At 43.6% G+C, this 25,858-nt stretch overlaps 1 protein-coding gene across 1 annotated transcript in view; it reads left to right on the top strand.

Moving 5' to 3' along the window:
* Positions 1-25,858, top strand: part of LOC145408089 (putative neural-cadherin 2) — a 171,596-nt gene that overhangs the window by 46,826 nt on the left and 98,912 nt on the right. Inside the window, exons 7-10 of the mRNA XM_080278896.1 lie at positions 5,046-6,227; positions 9,279-9,603; positions 12,035-12,268; positions 25,140-25,315. Coding sequence (XP_080135022.1) covers positions 5,046-6,227; positions 9,279-9,603; positions 12,035-12,268; positions 25,140-25,315 — 1,917 coding nt within the window. The remainder of the gene's footprint in view (positions 1-5,045; positions 6,228-9,278; positions 9,604-12,034; positions 12,269-25,139; positions 25,316-25,858) is intronic.

The following is a 25,858-nucleotide window of genomic DNA, read 5'->3' as shown; positions in this document are numbered from 1 at the left end:
CCCCCACCTACCACAAATATATATATATATATATATATATATATATATATATATATATATATATATATATATGTGTGTGTGTGTGTGTGTGTGTGTGTGTGTGTGTGTGTGTGCTTGAATGTGGGTCAGTCATATACATGATGACATCGTGTCACTGTTGTGACAAGAGGTCAGAATATTTTCGTTAAAGCAGAGAGTTCGTTGTTCGTCAGAGCCGATCCCCGATTCGTTTCGTTCATCCAACAATGACATGAACATAAACCTTACGTGTTCATTATGTAAAGTTTAAATTGTTACGTTAATATGAAGTAATGGAGGTCCAAAACCACACATAACCTGTGTAAACGATAAAGAACGGTATGTCCTTGTAACACAAGGTCCAATATGCAGTGCATATGTCACGTAACGGCTTACAACATAATGAAATAGTTGGCAGGTGTACAGAAGTATTGTATGTTATTGATTTGTATGTGCTTGATACAGAGGTGTATGATGATATACGTATGATAATTACCTGACAGAGCATTTCATCATTATCTTTTTTTTATGTTGGTTAACAATGGATGGGAGTGGGGGACGAGAGGGTATGAGAGGAGTTTGGTGGAGACCGAGACACGAACCCAGAGAGAAGGGTGGTGGAGGTGGGAACGAGACTGTATGAGAAAAGACATATATTTCATCATATGCTGTGCACTGTACTATACTTATCTGTAACATTATAATATTATAGAACTTAAGTATATAGACAATAACACATAATGCAATGTAGGTCTTTCATTTTCGTACCTTTCTCATATGCTGTGGATAACAGCACAGTATTACACATTAAGTACCTTTATATACTTACCCCTACTGGTTCTAATTGACACATTGTAACATCACCAGCTTTGGCCGTCCCTCATCTATCCAGCAACGCATACACCGGGGTTGGGGGAGGAGCGGTGGGTGTGGGGTGTTCGATCGCCTGGTCGCTCACTGGCAGCGACTCCGGCTACAAGGGGGGGAGGGGAATTGGTGCTTTCGGGTGTACACTGGGCACACAGTCGTTAAAATTCAGGTTTAGTTCCATGACAACTACGAGACCTCTGCGCATGGCTTCTCTACGCCCAGCCCGTCCGTTACATATAATTGAAAAGATAGACGTGCATTGTAAATCGATGATTGCGTGGCATACTCCGAGAGAATATTTGGATACGTTCCTAGTCTGTTGTGCTTGAATGTGCATGTCGTTTTCCCCTACTTGCAAAATATGGCCTGAAAAATCTGCACCGAGTCGACACATATTCCTACCGAAATTCGCTTTCTCATGATCCTCCTCTGTCCGCTTCTTCATTCCGACTTGGTTTAAAGCCCTACATCATTTGTGTGTGTGTGTGTGTGTCCTTGTCATGCATGTCAAATACACAGCAGAACCGACACTTCAGAAAACTGTTACATATAGGCTAATGTGCAATATAACAAGAATACATTTTGTTGATGCAGTGTTGTAGAATCATTGCAGAGAAAACGCACACTGATACTGCATATTGTTACTGCAGTATATTCACTTAATGACGTCATTGAACACACCGTTAATTTCATAACCCAGTCGTGTACAAGACATCCCTAGCATGTACAGTATATAATACGGACGGTGGATATTAGCGCCGAAGTAGTGACGTAAGCGTGTGTGGCATACAGGTGGACTCCTGGGGCTGAGGGAACGGACTGTCCGATCTGTGTACAGAGTCGGAAACAAAAATATTTCTATTAAACAAATGGCTCACTTGGTAAGCTGCTGTACTCACGCAGTTGCAAGCGCTGGTTCGAATCCTTTTACCCCCTGGGGGTAGGGGGGTTTCAAGAATACTCCCCCAGTATCCCTGCTTGTCGTACGAGGCGACTAAAAGGGTTGGTGGTGGGTTAGTGCCCCACCTCGTAAAAAGAACTAACTAAAAAAGCGAACAAAGCTCCTCGGACCCGGACGGATCATACGTTGACGACTAAGGAACGGACGAAGGACATTCTTAGGGTGGGAACGTGGAATGTGAGAGGAGTGAATAATGAAGTGAAAGAGAGAGAGATTGTTCAGGTGCTTGAGGATGCAAAAGTGGATATATGTGGATTGACTGAAACTAAATGAGGTGAAAGGGTGAGAGAATGGGAATATGGTTTAGGTATATGGGCGGGAGTCAATGAAAATGAGAGGGCAAGAGAGGGAGTATGTCTGATGATAAGCAAGAAGTGGAAGGAGAATATAAGAGAGTATGGAACAGTGGGTGCAAGGATTGTATGGGTGAGGATGAAAGTAGGTATACAAGCGTGGGCGATTGTATGTGTGTATGCCCCGACAGAGGATCGAGTGGCAAGAGTGAAAGATGAGTTTTGGGCGAGTGTAGAAGCGTGTATGGACAAGTTTGAGAGCAGCGAGAGGGTGCTGTTGATTGGAGACATGAATGGCAAAGTTGGGAATGTACGAGTGGATGGAGTGGTTGGTCAGTGGGGTGTGCCAGCTGAAGTAGATGGGAATGGAAGTGCTTTGGTGGACATCTGTGCTTGTAAGGGGTTGGCAATAGCCAACACCTACTTTCGGCATAAGATGCTTCACAGGTATACATGGAGAGTCATGAGGAGGATGGATGGTGAACTTGTGGAACAAAAGACAGTGATTAGACTACATGTGTGTGGATGAGCGAATGAGAAGACAAATGTTGGATGCAAGAGTGTGGAGAGGGTGGGGGAATGGAGTCTCGGACCATCACTTAGTGATGGCCAAGGTAGAGCTGCAAAGAAAGTGGTTGAGGAGACGAAGGGGAAGACAGGAGGAAGCAGCTCCTGTGAGAAGAGTGGAGAAATTGCAAGATAGTGAGAAAATGACAGAGTATAAGAGCATAGTGGAAGAAAGATTGGGAAGGTATGAGCTAGAGCAGATGGAAGGGGTGGAAGACGTATGTAAGATATTCACGGAAGAGATAGGCGCAGCGTGTGAGGCGGTTTGTGGAGTGAGGAGGAGATGCAAGGGTGTGCAAGGGACAGCATGGTGGAATGATGAGGTGAAACAAGCGTGGAACAAAAGAAGAAGGCATATAGTGAATGGTTAGCGAGTAGAGGTAGGGGAGAAGATGAGAGAGAGTAGAGAGAGGTATATGTGAGCAGGAGAAGGGAGGTTAAGAGACTGGTGAAGGAGAGTAAAAAGAAAGTGAATGAGGAGATTGGGAGGAATCTGAGTGTGAAATGGAGGGAGAGTAAGAAATTGTTTTGGAAGGAGGTAAAGAAAGTAAGGCAGTGTGAAAGGGGAAATAGTAGGGGAGTGAAAGATAGGAATAATAGATTGTTGGTGGAGAAAAGAGAGAAACTGAGGAGATGGAAGGAGCACTTTGAGGATTTGTTGAATGTAGAGAGTGACAGCAGTGCGAGTATAAGTGGTTGGGGAATGGCTGGGAGAAGAAGAGATGAGAGGAGGGAGGAAGAGATCAGTAGGGCGGAAGTAGTGGAAGCGATGAAGAATATTAAGTTGGGAAAGGCCCCAGGAATTGATGGAGTGTGTGGTGAAATGCTTAGGTATGGGGGTGAGATTGTTGTGGAGTGGATATGGAAGTTGTGTAGATTGGCTTGGGAAGAGGGAAGGGTTCCAGAGGACTGGAAATCAGGTATAATTGTTCCTTTATACAAAGGAAAAGGAGAGAGAGAAGTATGTGGTAACCATAGGGGTATTTGCCTACTTAGTGTGACTGGTAAAATATATGGTAGAATACTCATCGATAGGGTTAGGCATATGACAGAGGAGCTAGTTGGAGAAACAAGGGGGATTTAGGAAGGGAAAAGGGTGTGTAGATCAGATATTTGTTCTAAGATGTTTAGTGGAGAAGTATCTAGAGAAGGGAAGGAAAGTGTATGCTGCCTTCATGGACTTGGAGAAAGCTTATGACAGTTTATATAGGCAAGGTATGTGGAAGGTATTAAGAATATATGGAGTGGAGGGGAAATTGTTGAGTGCTGTGAAGAGTATGTACGAGGGAGCTAGGGTTACGGTGCGAGTGGATGTTGAGCTGAGTGAGTTCTTTGATCTCAATGTGGGACTGAAACAGGGGTGTGTGATGTCTCCATGGCTGTTTAATATATACATGGATGGGGTTGTAAAGGAGGTGCAGGGTAGGGCAGTGGATGTGGGGGTGGCTCTAATGAATGAGGGTGAGATTTGGAAGCTTCCTGTGGTGCTTTTTGCTGGTTGATACAGTACTGTTGAGTGAAGATGAATGGGAGTTGCAAGGTTTGGTGAATGAATTTGGGACAGTGTGTAGGAGGATGAATTTGAAAGTTAATGTAAACAAAAGTAAAGTTATGGTGTTTGAGAGGAATGAAGTCACAGAGTGTGCAGTGAGGTTGGATGGTGAGGATATGGAGAATGTGAGTGCATTCAAGTACTTGGGTAGTGTGATGAGTAAGGATGGAACTTTCGGGGATGAAGTGCGTGAAAGGGTACAGCAGGGAAGGAAGGTCGTTGGTACACTGAAAGCAGTGATGAGAAATAGGGAGGTGAGTATGGAAGTTAAGAAGTCACTGCATGATAGTATTGTGATCCCTACCCTGACGTATGGAAGCGAGGCATGGACCTTGCAAGAGGGGAACAAGTCAAGAGTGAGAGCAGTGGAAATGAGTTACTTGAGAGGAGCATGTGGAGTGACGTGGAGGGACAGGTTGACGAATGAAGAAGTGAAGGAACGCTGTGGGGTAGATGTGGATGTGGTTGAAAAGATTAGGAGAAATACACTGAGGTGGTTTGGACATGTGAAGAGAATGGAGAATGAAAGACTGACTAAGAGGGTGTATGTAGGTGAGGTGGAGGGGGGGGAGAGGGAGAGGTAGACCGAGGATGAGGTGGAGGGATGGAGTTGAGAGGTATATGAGGGAAGGGGGGGTGAGTTGGGGGGAGGGTAGTCGAATGGTGGGTGACAGAGCGACTTGGAGGCGTTTTGTCTGCGGCCACCCTTTGCGGGATTAGGGCGTCGGGCTATAGATAGATAGATAGATAGATAGACATTTCCTCTTCTGTCCTCTACTTGCAGGCAGTGGATCGTGACCCACCTGAGGGCAGGTCGATGTGGAGGGTGAGGGTGGAGGTGAGGGACGGGCAGAGGTGGGTGAAGGGTGAGGACGCATACCACCCTGCCGCATCCATGTGGCCACAGCAACATTCACCACAGCAACACAACCGACACGCCTCATGGGGACACCAGCAACCTGACGGGACTGTGCCACATGGACCTACTTCTTCCCCGCGTTTATTGCCATTGCTTTCTAGATCATTTAAGGAACGTATCTCACCATCAAAACCTTTGTCAAAAGAATCCTCAGATCATTTGTCTGATACTCTTGCTTCATATTCTGGTGAGAATGGCGATGTGAAAAGCCGACAGGAGTCATATCCTCTGGCTGTCCATAGAACCTCTCCGCTTTCATTACACCACTCTGGCAAAAGTACTACCCTTGCCAGTGAGACACAGGCAGGAACGACACACCGAGTGGAAAGAAGTGAGAGGACCAGCAGGGAAGTTGATGATACCAGTGAAATGAATATGGGAGCAAATACAGTGGCGAATGGTAAGAGAAAACATTATCTTTGGAGATCTTCACAATTTCTTATAAACAGCAAGAGAATTAAAAGGAAAGGCAGTATGAGTGATTCTTCTGCAAAATTATCTAAGGAAAAAAGTTTACTGAGTTACCAAAGGTCATCGTTTCAAGTTTTATCCGCTGTTAAAACGAAATCTAGAAGATTAGAACGATTCCAGTCAGATACCCAATCCTTCAACATTTCAAAGAAAAAACATGTTTTTGTCGACAGAGATAAGTCATTTGTTGAGGGTGGTGAAGTAAAGTGGAAGACCTCTGTGCATCCTCGAGTAAGGCAGTTGTCCTCAGTGAGTGGAAAGCGCCTTTGCTGGAATAAGAGGCATAAGACCAGTGCACTGCGCTTGAGCTCACAGTGTCGCTTCCATTTAACTGAGTCTGAATCAGATACCCTGCATAAGGAACGTGTTTGGAATACTACAGTAAAAGACGAATATCAAGTAGCAGTCCCTCTTGATTCTCAGTATCGTGACAAACAGGAAAAGCCTAAAGCAACTGAGGTGAAGTCTGAAATGCAGCAGCAACACACTTCATCAGTACTTCATCAAAACCCAGGAATGGTTCAGCCAGACTCCAGAGATTTATACCAGGCTGAGAAGAGACTGCATCAAGACAAGGTAAGGCTGCGTGTGTCGCCACACCATAATGTAGCACATAAAAAAATGGTAGTCCAATTAAGCCTCTGTTTAGCACGGATTTTTTTTTCCCTCTACAAATGTTTTCCCATTGATTAACGAGGACGTCCATTAATGTAAGCTATATATTATTCCTAAAGTTCGAAAAGTCAAACCTACGCTACATATCCCTGGCAGGACTAAGAATAAAGTGAGTCATCAGACTGCAGGGAGTAACTTTCCGACAGTTCGTCCACCTTAACTTGAAGATTTTTGTCTTTTGATAGCTTATTTCACTAACCTCATTGACAGTATAAGCCAGTACTATGGTTCTACTTCCTTTCTATAGTACTTCTTCGTGACAAGCGCCATATTTTATTATTAAACTCTTGTCACAGTTTGGCGTTCACGATGGAGGGATGGCAGATATATGCCAAGTTAAAGTGGACAGAGTACACCAAATATGTCTTGGTTCTTCCCCTCACGGCTGGTTGGCCGACATACTCGTATATAGCGTGTCACAGGATTAAAGGACATAACTGAGAAATCATAGATTAGAAAATCCTAATGTCAGCCAAAACGGAGGTGCAGCTGCTGCTAACCTAATGGGTAAATTCTGAGGGAAACCATTTGCACCCCTGAGGTCATCACGTGTGGGTCCGTAACTGCTGGCATGTGGAGGCATGTTGATATAGCATTGCCACATAAAATTCCCTCCTCGATCATTTCCCAAAGTTACACCCTTTTTTCCCGGGACACCATGTATGTGGGAAATGCCAGGCTCATTGTAGTTATTTTTCATCTTATTTAACTCCACACGTCCTTATCTGGTCGCTCTCAGCTTAAAGGTCTAGAATTAGTAACTAATCCCCGGTCCCCTAAATACCTGCTGTGACAACAAAGGATGAAGCAGTGGACATGGCCTAAGTGCCAGCTTCACGTCATTATAATTCTAGAGTAAGTCCCATGGTACAAGTAAAATTACATAACACTCAGGCACCTGTGACTCACTCCCACTGAAACCATATTATCTGCCATCAGCTGGAATCGAATACTAAACTCAGACATCTGTACTCACCCTCAACTGAGTATAACGTCTGGTATTAACTGGAACAATTTACTAGAGTTGTCTCCACCGTGAGAGTTAAATTATGCTGTACGTTGGTGTTGAAACTTAGAGAGCTGGTAAATAACTATTACACATTTCTTTGTCTGTGCCTTCTCAAAGTCCATCCAAATATATATATATATATATATATATATATATATATATATATATATACTTGTGTATATATATAGATAAATAGATAGATAGATATAGATAGATAGATAGATAGATATAATTACTAGGGATTGTATTCAGCTGTGAGATAATTCCAGGATCCACCGCGTATCAGTATTGGTAATTTTAACCCTCTCATAGTCGGGACAGCGGTGGTATTCGTTCACTTGGGTGAGTACAAGAGCCTGAGAGTGTTAATACCGGCATCATCAACCCTCCTATGGCCGAGGCAACGTTACTTTTCAGGTCCAGCTAACGCCTGACGTTTTTATTCACACGCGAACAAGTCTTAAGGCGCCTAAGTGTTAGACTGTCGCCAAGAACACCCTCTTCGTTGCGGTAACTTGAGTGATCTATTTCACCTAACGTCAGATGATTTTATCCAGCTGGGTGAGTGGCAGTCCATGTTAATTATTTATCTACAATTATAATGTTACTGTATGAGGAGTAATGACTTAGCCATGCTGGGGGAGTCACACCATTAGGTCCAGAGTCTCAGGTCAGGGAGTGAGCCGACTTCTATTACCACCAACACTCCTATGACTCACTCCTGGATGAATGTAATCGTCTGGCGTCATGTGGAATAATATGTTATATGTATCTCAACCATTAGAGGAATAATATTAACAAACGTAACACTCAAGCTCGTATGACTGATTCAGTTAAATAAAATCATCTGGTATTAGTCTGAGTAGAAAACTGTTGCCCCGTCAGTGAGAGGCTTAATGGTAACAGTAGCAACATTCTCACGCGTATATGACACACTCAGCTGACTAAGGTCGTCTGGCGTTGGCTGGAACAGAATGCAACATTTGTGCCGACTGAGTGAGGCCTTTTTATTTATGCAAATTTATACTTCAAGTTTAGAGAAACCAGAATTTTTTTTTTTCGAATTGTCATTCAAAGTTTCTGACCAGTTTGCCTCTAAGTCTGATGCAACTTTTGTCCATCGTCCTCCTGACCGTGAACCATAAATCAAGGCAACTCATCGAGGAATAGCAGCCAAGGAACACCCCACCGGTGTGTGTGTGTGTGTGTGTGTGTGTGTGTGTGTGTGTGTGTGTGTGTGTGTGTGTGTGTGTGTGTGTGTGTGTGTGTGTGTGTGTGTGTGTGTGATCACTATGGGCTCGAGAACATGGGAGAGACCGCTCAGTAGCCCATCAGAATGTGGCCAGTGTGTGACGTGGCAGTTGTGGGACATTGGCTGTAGTACCATCCTTACCCATACATTAGCTCATTCACTACCATGACACGCTTCTTGTGTTACTCTTGATGACTTCAGACGATTTTACTCAGCCTCTATTCACCCATGCATAGCGATTACTTTATGTTATTATACTCTTGTTGCTGCTAGACATTATTATCCACCATAGAATAAATCCTTCGTGAGGAAAAGGATCATGCCATCCTTCCCTACTGGTGTCTTCGTTAACTAGCGACATTTCTTCATTCTTCTCAGTGTTACATACCGTTCATCGTCACTTCTACTCTGTTACTCATCAATTTCCTACTCTTAGCGTCATTCAGCTCATCCTTCTCTCAACCGATGCATAATATTTTCATCCATGACTCTGAACACATAGACAGATAGACAAATAAATATAGAGTTTACTGACCACATGTGCCCCACTTGTAGACTAGGCCAACACAGCACAGCACAGCATAATGAAGCACTGCACAGCACACGCCACACTAAGACGCAGACACAACATCAACAGTGTAAGGAGCCTATACAGTAAGTTCAGTTTTATATCATATCTCATTTTTACCAGGAACAGAACATGGCCAATGGAGCGCTGCGAGAGACTAAAACGACAACTTATGTTCAAAGACGCCAAACAAGAACCACACTACCACAATCAAAACCCTCGCCCTCCCGCCCCACTCACACCAGTGAAGCCCCAGGCCTCAACAGGTTCCACAACGAGTGTGAGGGCGGGAGTGAGTCTGGATTGTCTTGGGAGGGTGGTGGTGAAGGGCGGGTGGTGCACGTGGTGGAGACTGTGGTTACGGTGGTGGTGAAGGATATCAATGACAACCCGCCGGTCTTCCCCAACACCACCATGTTCGGCCGTGTTCAGGAGAATGGGCCTCCAGGTGAGAGCGTTAGAGCCCTTTGTGTTAATCAGCTTGGTGAGGTGGTTAGCTCTCTCTCTCTCTCTCTCTCTCTCTCTCTCTCTCTCTCTCTCTCTCTCTGTTTACCAGCTTAAACTCCAACGATAAATATGTGGACTAAAATGCTACTCGCAAAGCTCCGCTAACCTTCGTAGGAGTCGCGAAATCTGGTAGCAGAAATATCCTTCCTTCCTCATTTAGAACTCCGAAAAGAAAAAGCATACACGAGCATGTTACGCATTAGAACGTTCTTTATCAAACACGGAAGCTTCGTTTTATATTTAGAACAATATTAATGACTGTAGAAGAAATCCTGACACCGTACTCGCGAGAGATTTGTACACAAAACTGTTTCAGCTTGCACGACAGCCACACCAGTGGTCACAGCCACACCCGTGGCTGATTAAACTGATTGTACATCAGGTAGTTATGTACTCTCGTTCTAGGCAAACAAGTGGGTGAGCTCACCTCACTGACATGTTGGTGGTCAGAGGGGAAGGATGTTGTGTGTTTTGCTCGACCCTTTTATTCCCTTCCCCCCCCCCCTCCTTTACACTGTATGCCATCAACCTATTTTAAGTACCGGCAATCAGAACAGTTCTTCAGCTGACAGGAGAAGGGAAGGACCGTGCTTTGACCTTGTTGGATCAGGTTAAATATGTTATCTAAGCAGCATTTAGCATCGATATGTTTAATCGGTTGTTTATGAGCTGAAGTAGGAAACTGCGTCCCTCCCACCAGGCACGGTAACCTGGAGAAAGAAGGACTCAGAAGGAAAGAGAAAGACTTCTTCAAGGACTGACAAGCTTTTAAAGTGTGAAGATCTGTGTAATTCAATGTCATTCCTTAGGAAAGTATTTCTGTTGGCTCCACGGACTTTCTCTGACTCGGGTACCGGGCCTGATGAGACGGCCACTGCCGCCTTCGTAAGTTCATATGCAGCCGGCCTCGCACATCGATGTCACGAGATAAATAGAAAACAGACTTAGCCTGCCTCCACAGCATCAAAACACAAGCCTTCTTCACTCCTGTCAGCTTCTTACAATACATTCTGACTGCTGACTGTGATAATAGGGTGGTGGTAAATATTGTAATGGAGGGATAGAGAACCAAGGATTGAGCACAGCACACACACACCTCCCTTCCGTCCACCAGTATGTCACTGAGTTCCACCACCTGCGTGCCCGGGATGAGAGGGGCTACATAACTGAGTAACATATGATTAATCTAGGCCACTGGTTCTTAACCTGGGGGTAGTTTTTTTTTTTTTTTTTTTACCGCCAAAGGGGTAATTTTGCCTTTTCAAAGGGGTTAATATCAGCAAAACTTTGCTTGACGATTTTTCTTTTTCTTTTTTTAGACAATAAAAAAGATTGTCATAAGCAGGATCTGGCTACTTTCTAGATAAAATTTGGTAAAGAATACACCATTCTATCCCAGTGAACACACAAGATCCTAATGCCTTTTGCAACTACATAAAACTGTGAAGTGGTCTTTTCTGCTGTGCAAAAAAAAAAAAAAAAGTGAATGTACAAAACAAGGCTGCTACTGTGACATGCCATCCGTATTGCCTTTGAGCCACAAATAGAAAAACTGATTAAAGAGAAATTTGTTTCACCCATCACACCAGTAGTCTAACCAAGTGCATGTTCTACTGATAATATTAATTTAATGTAGCAGAAAATCATACATTGACCTTTCTATAGCTTGTATAATCACTTGGAAAATACATTACCAATACCAATGTTTTTCTGCATTTTCCCGGTTTAAGTAGCCTGGGGCAGCAGCACCCAGTCTTGGTGTGCCAAGGGATAACGGCAGCAAACAGGCTAAGAACCACTGGTCAAGGCGCCAACCACAGGTGTGGCTGTGGTGCAAATGGAAACAGTCACCTATTCAGATCTCCCTTGTGATTATGACGTCAAAATATCGTTTGCGGACACTGTGACTAACCTCCAGCTGATAATAATGATCTAGTGTTAGCCCAAGCAAAGTGCTAGAGTCCACGTAACCATGAAAGGATTAAAAGCAGATATCTGATCGCTTCTTGAAACATTCTGTTTCTCACTTATAATTTCCTCAGGATCAGCAGATACCTTTCCTAAAACAACAGCCAGATGCCTCTGACTGCTGAATTGAATTTTCAGTGAATGGACATTGAATGTGGTAAAACCAAATTAACCAAATTCCTCGACTATACGGAAGTGCCCCTTGACGTAAAGTGGATGGATATTAACGATGGAACAAACAAACTCACACTAGTTCCCATTTATTCCTTTTTTTACACCCCATCCATACAGGCACTGACCAGTCATTTTTAAGCCCATTTCTCTATTTCAACATCTAATTTACATTCGAAATAGTTTTGCTTGGCCATAATTAAGTCTATAAACATTTCACTGTGTTTCTGTAGACCTTCCCATAGTGGTGGTGTCGGCCTGGGACGCAGACGACGACGCAGACGGCACCAACGCCCGCCTCACGTACTCCATTGAGAAGAATGTCATAGACGAGAACTCCGGTGAGGCCATCTTCACCATAGAACCTGACACTGGGGTGGTGCGGACTGCACTGTGCTGCCTGGACCGAGAGACCACACCAGAGTACACCATCCAGGTGGTGGCCTTTGATGGTGGAGGCCTCAAGGGTAAGGCTGGCCACTGTGCATCAGTGGGCTTTCCGTTTGTTTTGATATATAATATACTGTATATATAAATATATACATAAATATCAAATATATATACTGTATACATACATATATATATATATATATATATATATATATATATATATATATATTTATTTATTTATCGTTATATATATATATATATATATATATATATATATATATATATATATATATATATATATATCGTTTTCGTTTTCGTTTTTAAAGGCTCCAACATGCTTGTATGCGTCGGCCTTGGTCACCTAATGGCGGCTATCCATGCTGCACGATTCATTGCAGCCTCCCTGTTCAGTCCCTTAACCCTGAGGTCACACTTAATGACCTCGTCCCATGTCTTTCTCAGTCTACCCCTCATAACCCCACCCCCAATATTAACACTTCTCACCTTCCTCACCCAGACACCTTAATCCCGCAAGGGGTGGCCACAAACAAATCACCTCTTCGTTGTCCTGATGTATGTCATCTTTCTGCCCTCCAGTTCACACCCCCTTCCTACCATATATCTCTCCATTCCATCCCTCCATCTCATAATAGGTCGCCCAATCCCCTCTCCCCTTCCATCTCACTCACATAAACTCTCCTGGTCAGTCTCTCATCCTCCAATTCTCTCAACATAATCAAACCACTCAGAGTATTTTTTTCAGACTTTCAATCAGATCCACATCAATACCACAACGCTAGTTTACTTCCTCATATGTTTGTCTCTCCATGTAACTCTACATGCTCCACTCATATAACTCATTTCCATTGCTCACACCATTGGCTTGTGTCCTTCCAACAGGGTCCCAGCTTCACTTCCGTATGTCAAAGTGGGCATCACAATATTATCATGCATTGACCTTTTTACTTCCATGCTCACATCCCTATTCCATATCACTGCTTTAAGTGAACCAGCAACCTTTTTACCCTGCTGTACCCTTTCAAGCACTTCCTCCTTTAAACTTCCATCATTGCCCATCACACTATCTACGTGCTTGAATCCACTCACATTCTCCATTTCCTCACCGTCCAGCTTCATTGTACATTAAGTAACTTCATTTCTCTCAAAGACCATTAATTTACTCTTATCAGGGGTTCACTTTTGGATTCTGTCTTTCTTTTATGTATCAATGACCTTCTAAGCTGTACAGCTCCGTTCAGAAGTTCGTACTACACCCAAAGTGGAAGGCACAAGCCTCGGTCCGCTCTTTCTGGACGACTTGTTAATACCCCGAACATCTCGCCACCACAGACAGAGCAGCAAGTACCGGAGCAGTTTCAGTCACACGACGAATGCGAAATTTGAGATGAAACGGATATTTATATAGATATTGGCAAGTATTATTACCTATGAATGAAGGAAATACGTGGACATTATGCGGTTGTGATGAAAATATGTATACAAATAACAAGTTACAATACACAAATAGAGGGAAATGAAGAAGTCTGATATGAATCAATAAGTGATTTATGAGTTGACTATTCTCTCACTGAAACACACACCCACACCCACACCCACCCACCCACCCACCCACCCACACACACACACACACACACACACACTCAAGAACAACAAAAATAACAACAACAGCCACCACCACCAACGTCTCCGCCACCTGCCACCCACCACCACCACCCACCACCACCACCGCTGCCAACACCCACCAACACCCACAATCCACCACCACCGCCGCCGCCGCCGCCGCGACCACCGACCACCACCGACGCATTAATAAAGCGTATATGGAGGAAAAGACATTGAAACAGTTTACTTCATCTGTCCTGTTTGTGTGGGAAGGCCAAGGAACACATTATATTTATTACGTCTGATTGATCTTGCTTCTAGTAGGCGGTGGACAGAAAACAGATGACTGCAACGAAGACAGAGCCTGGGGGTGAGGGGACAATAAGAGTACGGAATTTTGTCAGTAATAAAAATGGTAATACCATATACCTGGTGTTGTTTCTTCTTCTGCAGTGAACCCTGCCATGCGAGGTGGAGGAGAAACAATTTTCATCCGTGAAGAAGACTCGCGACGAAAAGACTAGATTTTCCTGGGAGTTGAGTTGAGCAAAGGCTAACCTTCCTGCTCTGTGCTGTTGTGTCAGGCGTTCCTTCATTGCTGGAATTATATGGTGTATAGCAGCATCAAGCAGCCTTCGCCCGACAGTCAGGGCAGGCACCTCTAACTGAAGACTGTCCCTTATGGCCACCGCGTTCGTAAGGGTAGTTGCCTCTGCTGCTGCGACAATTGCAGCATCTCCAGCCTGGGTGGCTCTTCGAGGTGCTCCTGTCCTTTCTAACATGAAAGTATTCGCTATTAGTAAATATTACACTAATAAAAATCAACGCCGAAAGTCTAGTTTGGAAAAACATAACGAGTATGTATACTTGTGTTAAAGTAAATTATATGATATGAAAATATTGTTACAAGGGTAACAGTTGTACTAATCAAACTGCTTCCTATAAAGCTAGTGGCGTAGCGAAACTAAATGCCGCTCAAGGCCAGATATCCTAGTTTCACCCCATCGCTCCATGGGACAGCCCGGAGGCGATTGCTTGACTGTGGTTCATGGTTCTGCTTGGCCAGACAGACCAGAGTTAAACAACAGCAGCAACGGCTATACATCAGGAGATGGGAAATGAAGTCTCGTTCTTAGAATGACTAGGACTGATTTGTATGTGACCGTCATAAATCAAAACCCTGTCAGTTCCTTCCAAAGAAACGTAAACACACAAATATCCATTCCATTGAGATGCCTGGACACATTGCGTTTGAAATAATGAGGCACTATCTTCTATGCACTGGAAAGAGACATGCTAAGACATTTCAACAAATAACTAGTCGTATACAGGAAAGGCATATTACTAGTTAACAGTTGCATTGCAGAAGTGGTGAGAGGATGGGGCAAGGCTGGTGCCTCGTTTCAGTCATAATGGGGGAGAGATGCAAGCAGAGAATTCAGAGGAACAGTGGTGTGTGTGTGTGTGTGTGTGCAGAGAGAGAGAGAGAGAGAGAGAGAGAGAGAGACGGGAGGGGGGGGGCGAAGAGAATCAGCAGAGTTAAGGAGACGAAAGATTATAACTTAGCCCACTAAGTATTAAACCTGGAAAGTGTGTGTAATCCGCATACTTTGGTCTGACATGCATCTGACATGGATAAGCTTCATGAAACACAAAACAAAGCCTTAAGAATAAGTACAGTATGCATCAAAATCATTATTATAGAGCACTTTCATCAAGAAGCAAAATTATTTCCAATGATCATATAAATACGAGAGACAGTTAATTGCTTTTACTCAGTACCTGTCTCACCCTTGCAATTTCATGTTGCATCACCGCCATCCAAAAACAAACAAACGAACAACTGCCCAACACTACACAGAGTATCTCAGCAACATACTCCCTTCCCCAACCAACATTACAAATCACAGATCACCCAACACTACAAATCACAGATACACAGTGCATAAACACAGCCATTAGCCACCACAGCCATCCAAACCCTTCAGTCAAACAGCATCCTTCGTGAACCACCACCAGACATACACGCCTCAGAAAGAACCCTACCCAGAGGGACACGAGCACACCTATACTCTTTTTTTTTTTTTTTTTTTTTAAGCCAAGATGCACTTGACAGGTTGGTGATGATTGGCTGAATGCAACATGTCCGGATAACGTCTTTGTATTTCAAATAATTACCAGGTAATGTCACATTATCGGAAATTATTTGATATACAACGATGTTATTCGGACATGTCGCACTCAGCCGATCATCACCAACCTGTCAAGTGCATCTTCGCCTCAAAAAAAAAAAAAAAAAAAAAAAAAAAAAAAAGTGTAGTCAGACTGCGATGTAGTCAGCACCGTTCCCTGCTACGGTACCGCCACAAAATACAACTCACAAACAAGTTACTTTGCCCACCCTGCATAGCAGCCCACCAACACCACAACACATTAATTCACCACATGCACAACACTACTGGAACACACTTTCAATATAGTTTCAACCAAAGACTTACGGAAGTGACGGGTAGAAGCTTCTATTTTTACTGGGATAGCAACGACATGAAACTGGGGTTGCAACAACGACAACTACAACATCCAAACCTCGGCTCAGTTTAAGTCGAATTTACTTTTTCACCACCTTATCAAGAGCCATTCTTTCTTCATGCCCAGCTATATATGTTATCAACAAGCTTCCTCACACCAACAATTTCTCAGTTCATAATATTCATTATGCAATCCACTTTACGCACGCTACACACATTCCAAAACAGTCCCATTTCCAATGCTATCTATCTATCTATCTATAGCCCGACGCCCTAATCCCGCAAAGGGTGGCCGCAGACAAAACGCCTCCAAGTCGCTCTGTCACCCACCATTTGACTAGCCTCCCCCCAACTCACCCCCCCTCCCTCATATACCTCTCAACTCCATCCCTCCACCTCATCCTTGGTCTACCCCTCCCTCTCCCTCCCCCCCACCTCACCTACATACATCCTCTTAGTCAGTCGTTCATTCTGCATTCTCTTCACATTTCCAATGCCCTTACTCTATTTTCGCCCTTATGCCATACAAAGAGTTTCAAGTGATTACACACCCACACCCACACCCATCCACACCCACACACCCACACCCACACCCATCCACACCCACACACCCACATCACACACACCCACACCCACACCCATCCACACCCACACACCCACACCACACACACCCACACCCATCCACACCCACACACCCACACCACACACACCCACACCCACACCCACACAAACACACACCCACTCACCCACCCACACACACACACACACACACACACACACACACACACACAGTGTGGACAATACATCACTGAACCGAAATCTGATATTTTGTGAAACATCACGACAAAGTTCAGCAAACATTGGCTGGGAAAGTATCACGGAACATTATATATTGCATGTAAATCATAAATTTACTAGGCATAATGAATATTCAGGCGTGTGGTGTGTGGATGTGAAAACGGCCTCAGAAGCAGCGAAGTGAACATCGGCCACCGTGCGTAACGCCGCCGCCCACTGGCTCTGGCGGCCACTAGTAATTGTGGATGTAATGTAGGGTATATCTGGCCATAGAAATACTGCATAATAATTTTTACCATTTTTGCACCCGTTGTAGATGCTTTACTTTAGTCACCAACACCACGTCAAAAAGTAAAATGGGAACGTTGATTATATACTCAGGATGCAATTTTGTCACTCTCCCCAAAACTGATGCTTGAGAAGGTTGCAACTCCACTCCCACCCCCTTTCTACGCCACTGTACGAGTATATAGCTATTTTCACTGAAATCTTCCATAGAGACTGAAAACTAGTTTTAGTTTCTATTAGCACTGGAATATAATGGTGAGGTATTGTTTACAGTTATTCATTATTAGCATAACATTACAGTAATACAAAAGACTTATGACTTACGTTGGTCCTGAAGGTTGCCACTCTCCTCCCATCTCTTTATCCACTTCATCACAGTTTTTGTAGTGAGGCCAAGTTGATGCGCTATTGCCCTGATGGAAAGGCCATTATCACGTAGAGCGATAATTTGACCTCTAAGCACTAATTTGTCGTCTCGCCGATTCTTGTCTACTGGGTGACGCACGTGAAGGTAATAATTTTGCCTTTGAGCAGAGGATAGCCAAAACACCTCGGCTGAACTCCCCACCCCCCAGAGAGAGAGAGACCGACGGTTATGTAGGAGAAACACAATGTAAGCTACTTCATCATAAAACATATGATTTTCATTATTCCTTAGACTCCAACAATCGTCTTCAGCTAGTTTTGAGTATGAATATAGTTTTAGCTGTTCATATATTTCTTAAATTTTTGAATATCTTGACTGCATACAAATTATTTTTGGCTGCTTGGATTTTCCTTGAAGCGGTAGACCAGGTCATAGATATTGAGCTAAGATGGTTAGCTGAAATACTGCCCGTGTCTAGGGATTAAGACATGTGATAACTCACTAGTTCGCCTAATCACACTGATTCATAGCCGACCTTCTTATATTCTGTTATGTCCATTTCTGCTATTAGTACTCTATTATATATTTTAAGGCACACAAATATAAACATACTTTCATCATTTAATCAGCAGTAAGATTGACTAATACCAACGAGTATGAAAATAAAATTCTCATTTCATTTAACAGTCGGTGAGCGAATGACACTGCTTCCATACTGGCTAAATTCTGGTTGCTCGTGGGAGGTTCGAAACTGTAACCTGTCGTCTGGGAAGGAGGGGCCGAGACTAGCGCCTTCCACATTGGGTGTAGTACGAATTTCTTAACGGAGCTGTACATCTAACCCTCTCCACTCGTACGCTGATGATTCCACCCTTGACCTTTCCATTCGGTCCCCGCAATGTCCATCTTCTACAAGCAAGAGATGAGGCTATGGCACACCTAATGTCTGACTTGGCTCGTATCTCTGACTGGGGTAAAAATAATATGGTTGTTTTTAATGCATCAAAAGCTCAGTTTTTACATCTGTCAACCCGACACAATCTTCCACAGGAATACCCACTAATGTTTAATGATATCCAGCTCAGTCCTGCATCATCCTTGAACATGCTTCGGGTTTCATTCACTCGGGACTCATCTTGGAAAGATCATATTGCATCTCTTGTAAAATCTGCTTCCAAGAGATTGGGTGTGTTAAACCGACTCCGTACCTTCTTTACCCCTGCACAGTTGTTGACTCTATACACGGGTTTTATTTGCCCCTGTCTAGAATACAGCTCTCATGTGGGGGGAGGCTCACCACATACAGCTGTTCTCAATAGGGTGGAGTCAAAGGCTTTTCATCTCTTTACCTCTCCTCTTACTGACTCCCTTCAACCTCTGTCTCTTCACCACACTGTTGCATCTTTATCTCTTTTCTATCGCTGCCTCAATGGTCACTACTTCTCTGAACTGTCTACTTGCATCCCTCCACCTCTACGACGGGTGCGTAGCACCCGTCAAGCAACAAACTCTCATCCCTTTTCTGTTCAGCTTTCTAATTGAAGAGTTAACCATTACTCCCAGTCCTTCATTTATGCAACAGGTCAGCTCTGGAACTGTCTCCCTCTGTCTGTATTCCCTACTTCATATGATCTCCAGTCTTTCAAACGCAGTGTGTCTAAGCATCTCCAAATGAACGGATCTTGAGTTTGGCTCTCTTTTGTATTGTTTTTGTTTTTTTCTCGGAAGGAACGTTCCGGGCTCCTGGCCTTTGGTTCCTTCTTTCTTGTATTAATAGAAAAAAAACAAACACTCCCCAACTCATTCGCCAGGCCATGAAGCTCACATTCATCTTCGCTTAACAATACAGCTTCAACAAACAACAGTACATGAAGTTTCCAAACCCCATCCTGTCTCATTAGAGACACTCCAACATCCATTGCTCTACCTAGAATCCTTTTTATAACTTCGTCCAAATACAAATTCTATAACCACGAAAACTTGACACACCCATGCGTCAGTCCAACACCCAGATCACAGGACTTGCATATTTCACTACCCACGTGCACTGCAGCCCTAGCGCCCTCATGTATACCCTTCACAGCGTTCAACAACTTCCACATTCCCCGTCATGCTTTCTGCACATCTATGAGGGCAACATAAGCTTCTTTCCTTTCGCAAGATACTTTTCCACTAGACATCTTAGAACGCATAATTATCCAGTCTGCGCAGCCTCTTCTCTCCTCTTCTCCTAAATACCCCTTGTACTTCTTCAACTAATTCCCCGATTATTACCCTAACTCAGTTGATACATATCATACTATATACTTTTCCCATTACACTGAGAAAACAAATACCATTACACTGAGGAAACAGATACCATTTCTTAATCACCAAAATTTATGTTTCTTGCTTTCTCTATATTAAACAAATCCTTAAGGTGTTCTCTCCAACTACTCACCTGATCTCCTTTCTCCAAGATCATTCTTCTCCCCTGATGGTTCCCTTATCGCTCTGTCTTGCCTTCTTGATCTCCCTCCAATACAGTTTCTTATATTTCCTATACTTTACACTCCGATTTCTTCCAAATTCATCATTATAATGAGCAGAATACCAGGCTATTTTTCCCTCCCCCATTCTAGTGCCTTTTCTATGACCTAATACTTTATGCTACACTCGGAGTAGACCTACTGGTTGAAATAATTTTTTGCTGCGCACTTTCCATTCATTATATTTCTTTTGCTTTCCCTACTGTGACAGAAAGGACAAATGTATGTATTGGAATGCAATATTATTCAGTATTATGCGTGTAGAATATTACCGAGTTTAGGTAATATTCAGGAGGTACAGGAGAGAGACGCCTTCCCACAGGGGCCTTGATGTGACTGGGCACTTGTGCTGTGTTAAACAGATGTCCCTCAGCTCCCTCCCTGTACCTGGAATGGGGATGATGGATTGCAGGAGAAGGAGAAATACGGCCAAAAGTCTATCGGGTTCATGTCCAGATAAGCCTCGAGCAATAACAACATTCAGGAAGAGAGGGGGAAAAAAAACAGTAGCTGGGAGAGAGAGCTACCCGACCACTTTTTGTGCAATATGCTTAAAGCAACATATACAGTAAGAGGCCTTTGAACAATCGAGGATTGATTTAAGTCAGGCCCAACACGTAGATCTTGGCTGATTAGCTAATGATAAAATAAAACAAAATTTTATGTGTCCACCTCTGAGCATAGACTTGACAGTTAGGTCTCTAAGTTTCGTTTGCCGCATTCCTTCACATATCATTGTTTCGGCTCTAATACCCAATGTCCATATTAAATACATGCTTGTGTTGTCGCTTTCAGGATTAATGTACTGCTGTTAGCGAGGGAATTTTTGTTGTAATATAAATGGACTTGGTGGAAATTGAGTAAAGTTTGCTTCAGCGAAATTTTAATCATCAAGATTTTCCCTGCCCCAGCCAGCAATAGACTCGTGTTCTTTCGGACAGCAAAGTAGTGTTTGGAAAACATGTGTACATAACAGTAAAGTGACTGTTGATGAGATAGGGTGACTATAAGGGCGATGCACTGATAAATAGAGAGAAGCAAACTGGTGAGACAGTTAAAGTACCTCGGTCCAGTAAAGAAAACAGAGGCACTCTAGATGCGAAAAAGTAGAAAGTACAGTGGCACACTGCAAAAAGGTGGCTCATGTTAGAAGAACTTTATTCTAAACAGAGGTCTCGGTGTGGAGACTCCAAGGGGATTCCATGACGATGTGTGTGTCCACAGTAAAGAAATATTGTGAGACATTGGGGTGGGATGATAGCGAAAAATCAGAAATAACAGTGAAAATGGGATTATTGGGGAATGGGTGTGAAAGACATGGTACGGATTGCAACATTGAATGCAAGGGGTGCGAATGATGAGGTGAATGAGAGAGAGAATGTCCAGGTGCTTGAGGATGCAAAATTCGATGTATGTGGAATAACTGAGACAAAATGGAGAGGTGAGAGTCTGAGAGAATGGGAGTATGGATGGAGTATATGCTCGGGAGTAGGTGAGAATGAGAGGGCAAAAGAAGGAGTTTGTACTGTTGTGTGCAAGAGATAGAAGGAGAATATAAGAGAGTATGGACATGTGAGGAAGATTGAAAGTTGGACTACAAATGTAGGCGATTGTGTGCGTGTACGCGTCAATGCAAGATCGTGCAAGTAGAGTGAAAGAAGAGTCCTGGACAAATGTGGAAGTGTGCATGGATAAGTTTGAAAGGAATGAGAGAGTGTTTTTGACTGGAGACATGAATGGAAAACTAGGGAATGTGAAGGTGGGTGGAGTAGTTGGTGAGTGAAGTGTGCCTGCAGAAGTGGATGAGAATGGCAGGGCTTTAGTGGACATTTGTGCCGGGAGTGGGTTTGTGATAGGCAATACCCTCTTTAGGCACAAAATATCCGCAGGTATACATTGCGAGTGATGAGAAGGGGGGTTAATGAACTGAAGGGATAGAAGGCAATGATTGATTATGTGTGTGTGGATGATAGAATGAGAAGACGTGTAATGGATGCAAGAGCATATAGAGGTTGGGGGAGTGGACTTTCTGACCACCACTTGGTGGTGGTGAGAGTCAAGGTTCAAATGAAATGGAGAAATAGAAGAAGAGAAGGACAGGAGGGTAGAAAGTTTCCAAATGAAGGGAAAAAGAGAGAAGTGGAGGAGCGATTGGGTAAATATGATTTGAAGCAGATGGTGGAGGTGGAAGGTGTGTGCAAGATATTCACAGAAGAAATCTGTGCAGCATGTGAGGGGCTGTGTGGGGTGAAGAGAAAACGAAAGGGAGTGCAAGGAACAGCATGGTGGAATGAAGAGGTGAGAGAGGATGTGGCACAAAAGAAGAACGACAGAGTGAGTGGATGGGAAACGGGTGTGGAGGAAGCTGAGAGACAGAAAAGAGACTTAATATGCAGAGAGAAAGGGAGAGGTGAAAAGATCAGTAAGAGAGTAAGAAGAGAGTGGATGAGAAATATGGAAGGAATTTGAGTGTAAAATGGAAGGAATGTAAGAATACGTTCTGGAAAGAGGTAAAGAGCGTTAGACAGGGTGATAAAGAAGTAAGTCGGGGAGTGAAAGATAAAAATGGTAGATTGCTAGTGGCGGAGAGAGAAAAAGTGAGCAGATGGAGAGAACACTTTAAGGAATTGTTGAACATAAAGAATGAAAGTAATGCAAATATAAGTGGCTGGGGAATGGCTGGGAGGAGGAGGGGGGTGAGAAGAGACAAAGGAATCAGTAGGATGAAAGTAGTGGAAGCAATGAAGAAAGTCAAAACGGGGAAAACCCCAGGAACTGACACAGTGTGTGGTGAATACTGAAGCATGGGGGAGAGATGGTAGTAGAATGGATTTGGAAGATGTGCAGATTGGCCTGGGAGGGAGGTAGAGTCCCGGAATTTTGGAAGTCAGGTAATATTGTTCTCCTGTACAAAGGAAAATGGGAAATAGAAGTGTGTGGTAGTCATAGAGGCATTTGTCTTCTTAGTGTAATAGGAAATGTATACGGAAGGATACTTATTGGCCGAGTTAGGGGAGTAACAGGCGGTGGCTCAATCGGTAGAGAGGTGGCCTGCAGTCCCAAAGGACCCAGGTTCAAATCTCCGCTGGGGCAGGGAACAGTTTAAGGATTTGAATTTCATTAAATCAGGCTTTACTGATCTACCTGAAGACCCGCCAACATGTCGTAAAAATACCCCCGTTAATACCAATGCATCAGTCCTGTATGAGACAGCCCTAGCATGTGTTCAATATGGACGGTGGGTGCTAGCGCCGTAGTGGTGACATGTAGAGGTGTATGGTATGTAGGAGGACTGCTGGGCCTTGATAGCAGGCTGTGAAGCCTATGCCCAGAGTCGGACACATTAAAAAAAAAAAAAAAAAAAAAATAGTTGAAGAAAAACAGGGATGTTTTAGGAAGGGAAGTGTTTGTGTAGGTCAGATACTCATTCTTAAGTCCTTAGTGGAAAAGTTTCTAGAGAAGGGAAAGAAGTTGTATGGCCTTCGTGGATTTCGAGAAAGCATATGACAGGGTGGATAGACAAGGAATGTGGAAAGTATTAAGAATATATGGAGTAGATGGGAAGTTGTTGAATGCCGTGAGGAGTATAAGGGTATTAAGGCTGCAGTGTATGTGGATAGTGAACTGAATGAATTTTTCTGTTTGAAGGTTGAATTGAAACAGGAATATGTCATGTCCGCATGACTGTCCAATCTGTGTATGGATGAGGTTGTAAAAGAGATATAAGGTGGAGCAGTGAATGTTGGAGCGGCCCTAAGAAGAAAGGGTGTTTGCAAACTTCCTGTTCTGTTGTTTGCAGGTGATACTGTGTTGTTAAGTGAAGATGAAGGGGAACTGCAAGACTTGGTGAATGAGTTTGGGAGAGTGTGTAAGAAATGGAATCTAAAGGTGAATGTAGGGAAGAGTAAGGTTGTGGTCTTCGCGAGAAATGAAGCCACTGAAATGTACGGTGAGGTTGGATGGTGAGGAAATGGAAAATATGAGTGCATTTTAGCACTTGGGTAGTGCAATGAGTAAGGATGAAAGTTTAGAGGATGAAGTGCTTGAAAGAGCACAATAGGGAAGAAAGGTTGCTGATTCTTTGAGAGCAGTGGTAAGAAATTGGAAAGTGAGCATGGAAATAAAAAAGTTGTTGCATGATAGAATTGTGAAACCAACTCTAACTTATGAAAGCGACACTTGGATCTTGTTGGAAGGACACAAGTCAAGAATGAGAGCAATGGGAATGAGTTATTTGAGGGAAGCATGTGGAGTTACGTGGAGAGAGAGAGAGAGAGAGAGAGAGAGAGTGACTGACAAATAAGGAAGAGAAGGATCGTTGTGGTGTGGATGTGGATGTGACAGAAAGCGTTAGGAGAAACACAGTGTGGTGGTTTCGCCATGTGGAGAGGATGGAGAGCTAGAGACTAACGAGGAGAGTATATGTGAATGAGGTGGAGGGGGGATAAGGAGGGGGAGACCAAGGATGACATGCAGGGATGAAGTGGAGAGGTGTATGAGAGAGGAGATGTGAGCTGGGGGGAGGGCACCGACATAGCAGGGGACTGGGCGACATGGAGGCAATTTGTTTGTGGCTACTCCTTAACGGATTAAGGCGTCTGGCTGTAGATAGATAAATAGGTGAATATCATTGACTTGTCCTCCTAGTAATGATAGCTTAGGTTACAGTTCTGGTGCTATAGTTGTTTTGTGATAATATTTTATGATGTATGGGATATGACAATGTTTTCTGTTGACTTTTGAAGTAAAGAAATAATAAAAGCCTCCAAAACAAGCTCAGAGTGTATGCCCAAGTTTTGCCTTGTGGCTCTTGCAGGTACAGGGACGGTGGTGGTGAGCGTGACGGACGAGAACGACAACTCTCCCCACCTGGCCCACCGTCACTGGCAGCTGGAGGTGGACGAGACTTACTCAGGCACCTCACCGTCCAACACCACACTGCTCGAGCTGACCGTCACTGACAGGGACATAACCAACACCTTCCTTTACAGGGTGAGATCACATACAGCCACAAAGTAACCACGCCAGAGAAATTAACTGCCGGAGGAATTAGACCTTAATGACAGAGGGCAGCGTTTGGAAACTTCCTGTTGTTATTTGCAGATGATATGTGAAGACGACGGGGAACTGCAAGGCTTGGTGAATGAGTTTGGGAGAGTGAGTAAGAACGGAATCTAAAGATGAATGTAGAGCTGGGTAAAGTTGTGGTCTTCGAGAGAAACGAAGTCACTGAATGTACAGTTAGGTTGGATAAGGAGAAAATGGAAAATGTGAGTGTATTTAGGTAAGTGGGTAGTGCGATGAGTAAGGATGGAAGTTTAGAGGGTGAAGTGCTTGAAAGGGTACAGTAGGGAAGAAAGGTTGCTGTTTTTTTTTTAAAGCAATGATAAGAAATAAGGAAGTGAGCATGGAAGTGAGAGCGTCGCTGCATGACAGTATTGTGATACCAACTCTAATGTATGAAAGCGAAGTTTGGACCTTGCTGGAAGGACACAAGTCAAGAGTGAATGCAATGGAAATGAGTTATTTGAGATG

The sequence above is a fragment of the Coenobita brevimanus genome, chromosome 75, assembly GCF_032717465.1.
Source record: "Coenobita brevimanus isolate Jiangsu-jjx chromosome 75, ASM3271746v2, whole genome shotgun sequence".
Classification (NCBI taxonomy): domain Eukaryota; kingdom Metazoa; phylum Arthropoda; class Malacostraca; order Decapoda; family Coenobitidae; genus Coenobita; species Coenobita brevimanus.
Note: the sequence above shows the minus strand (reverse complement) of the source record. Positions and strands in the feature narration are given on the sequence as shown.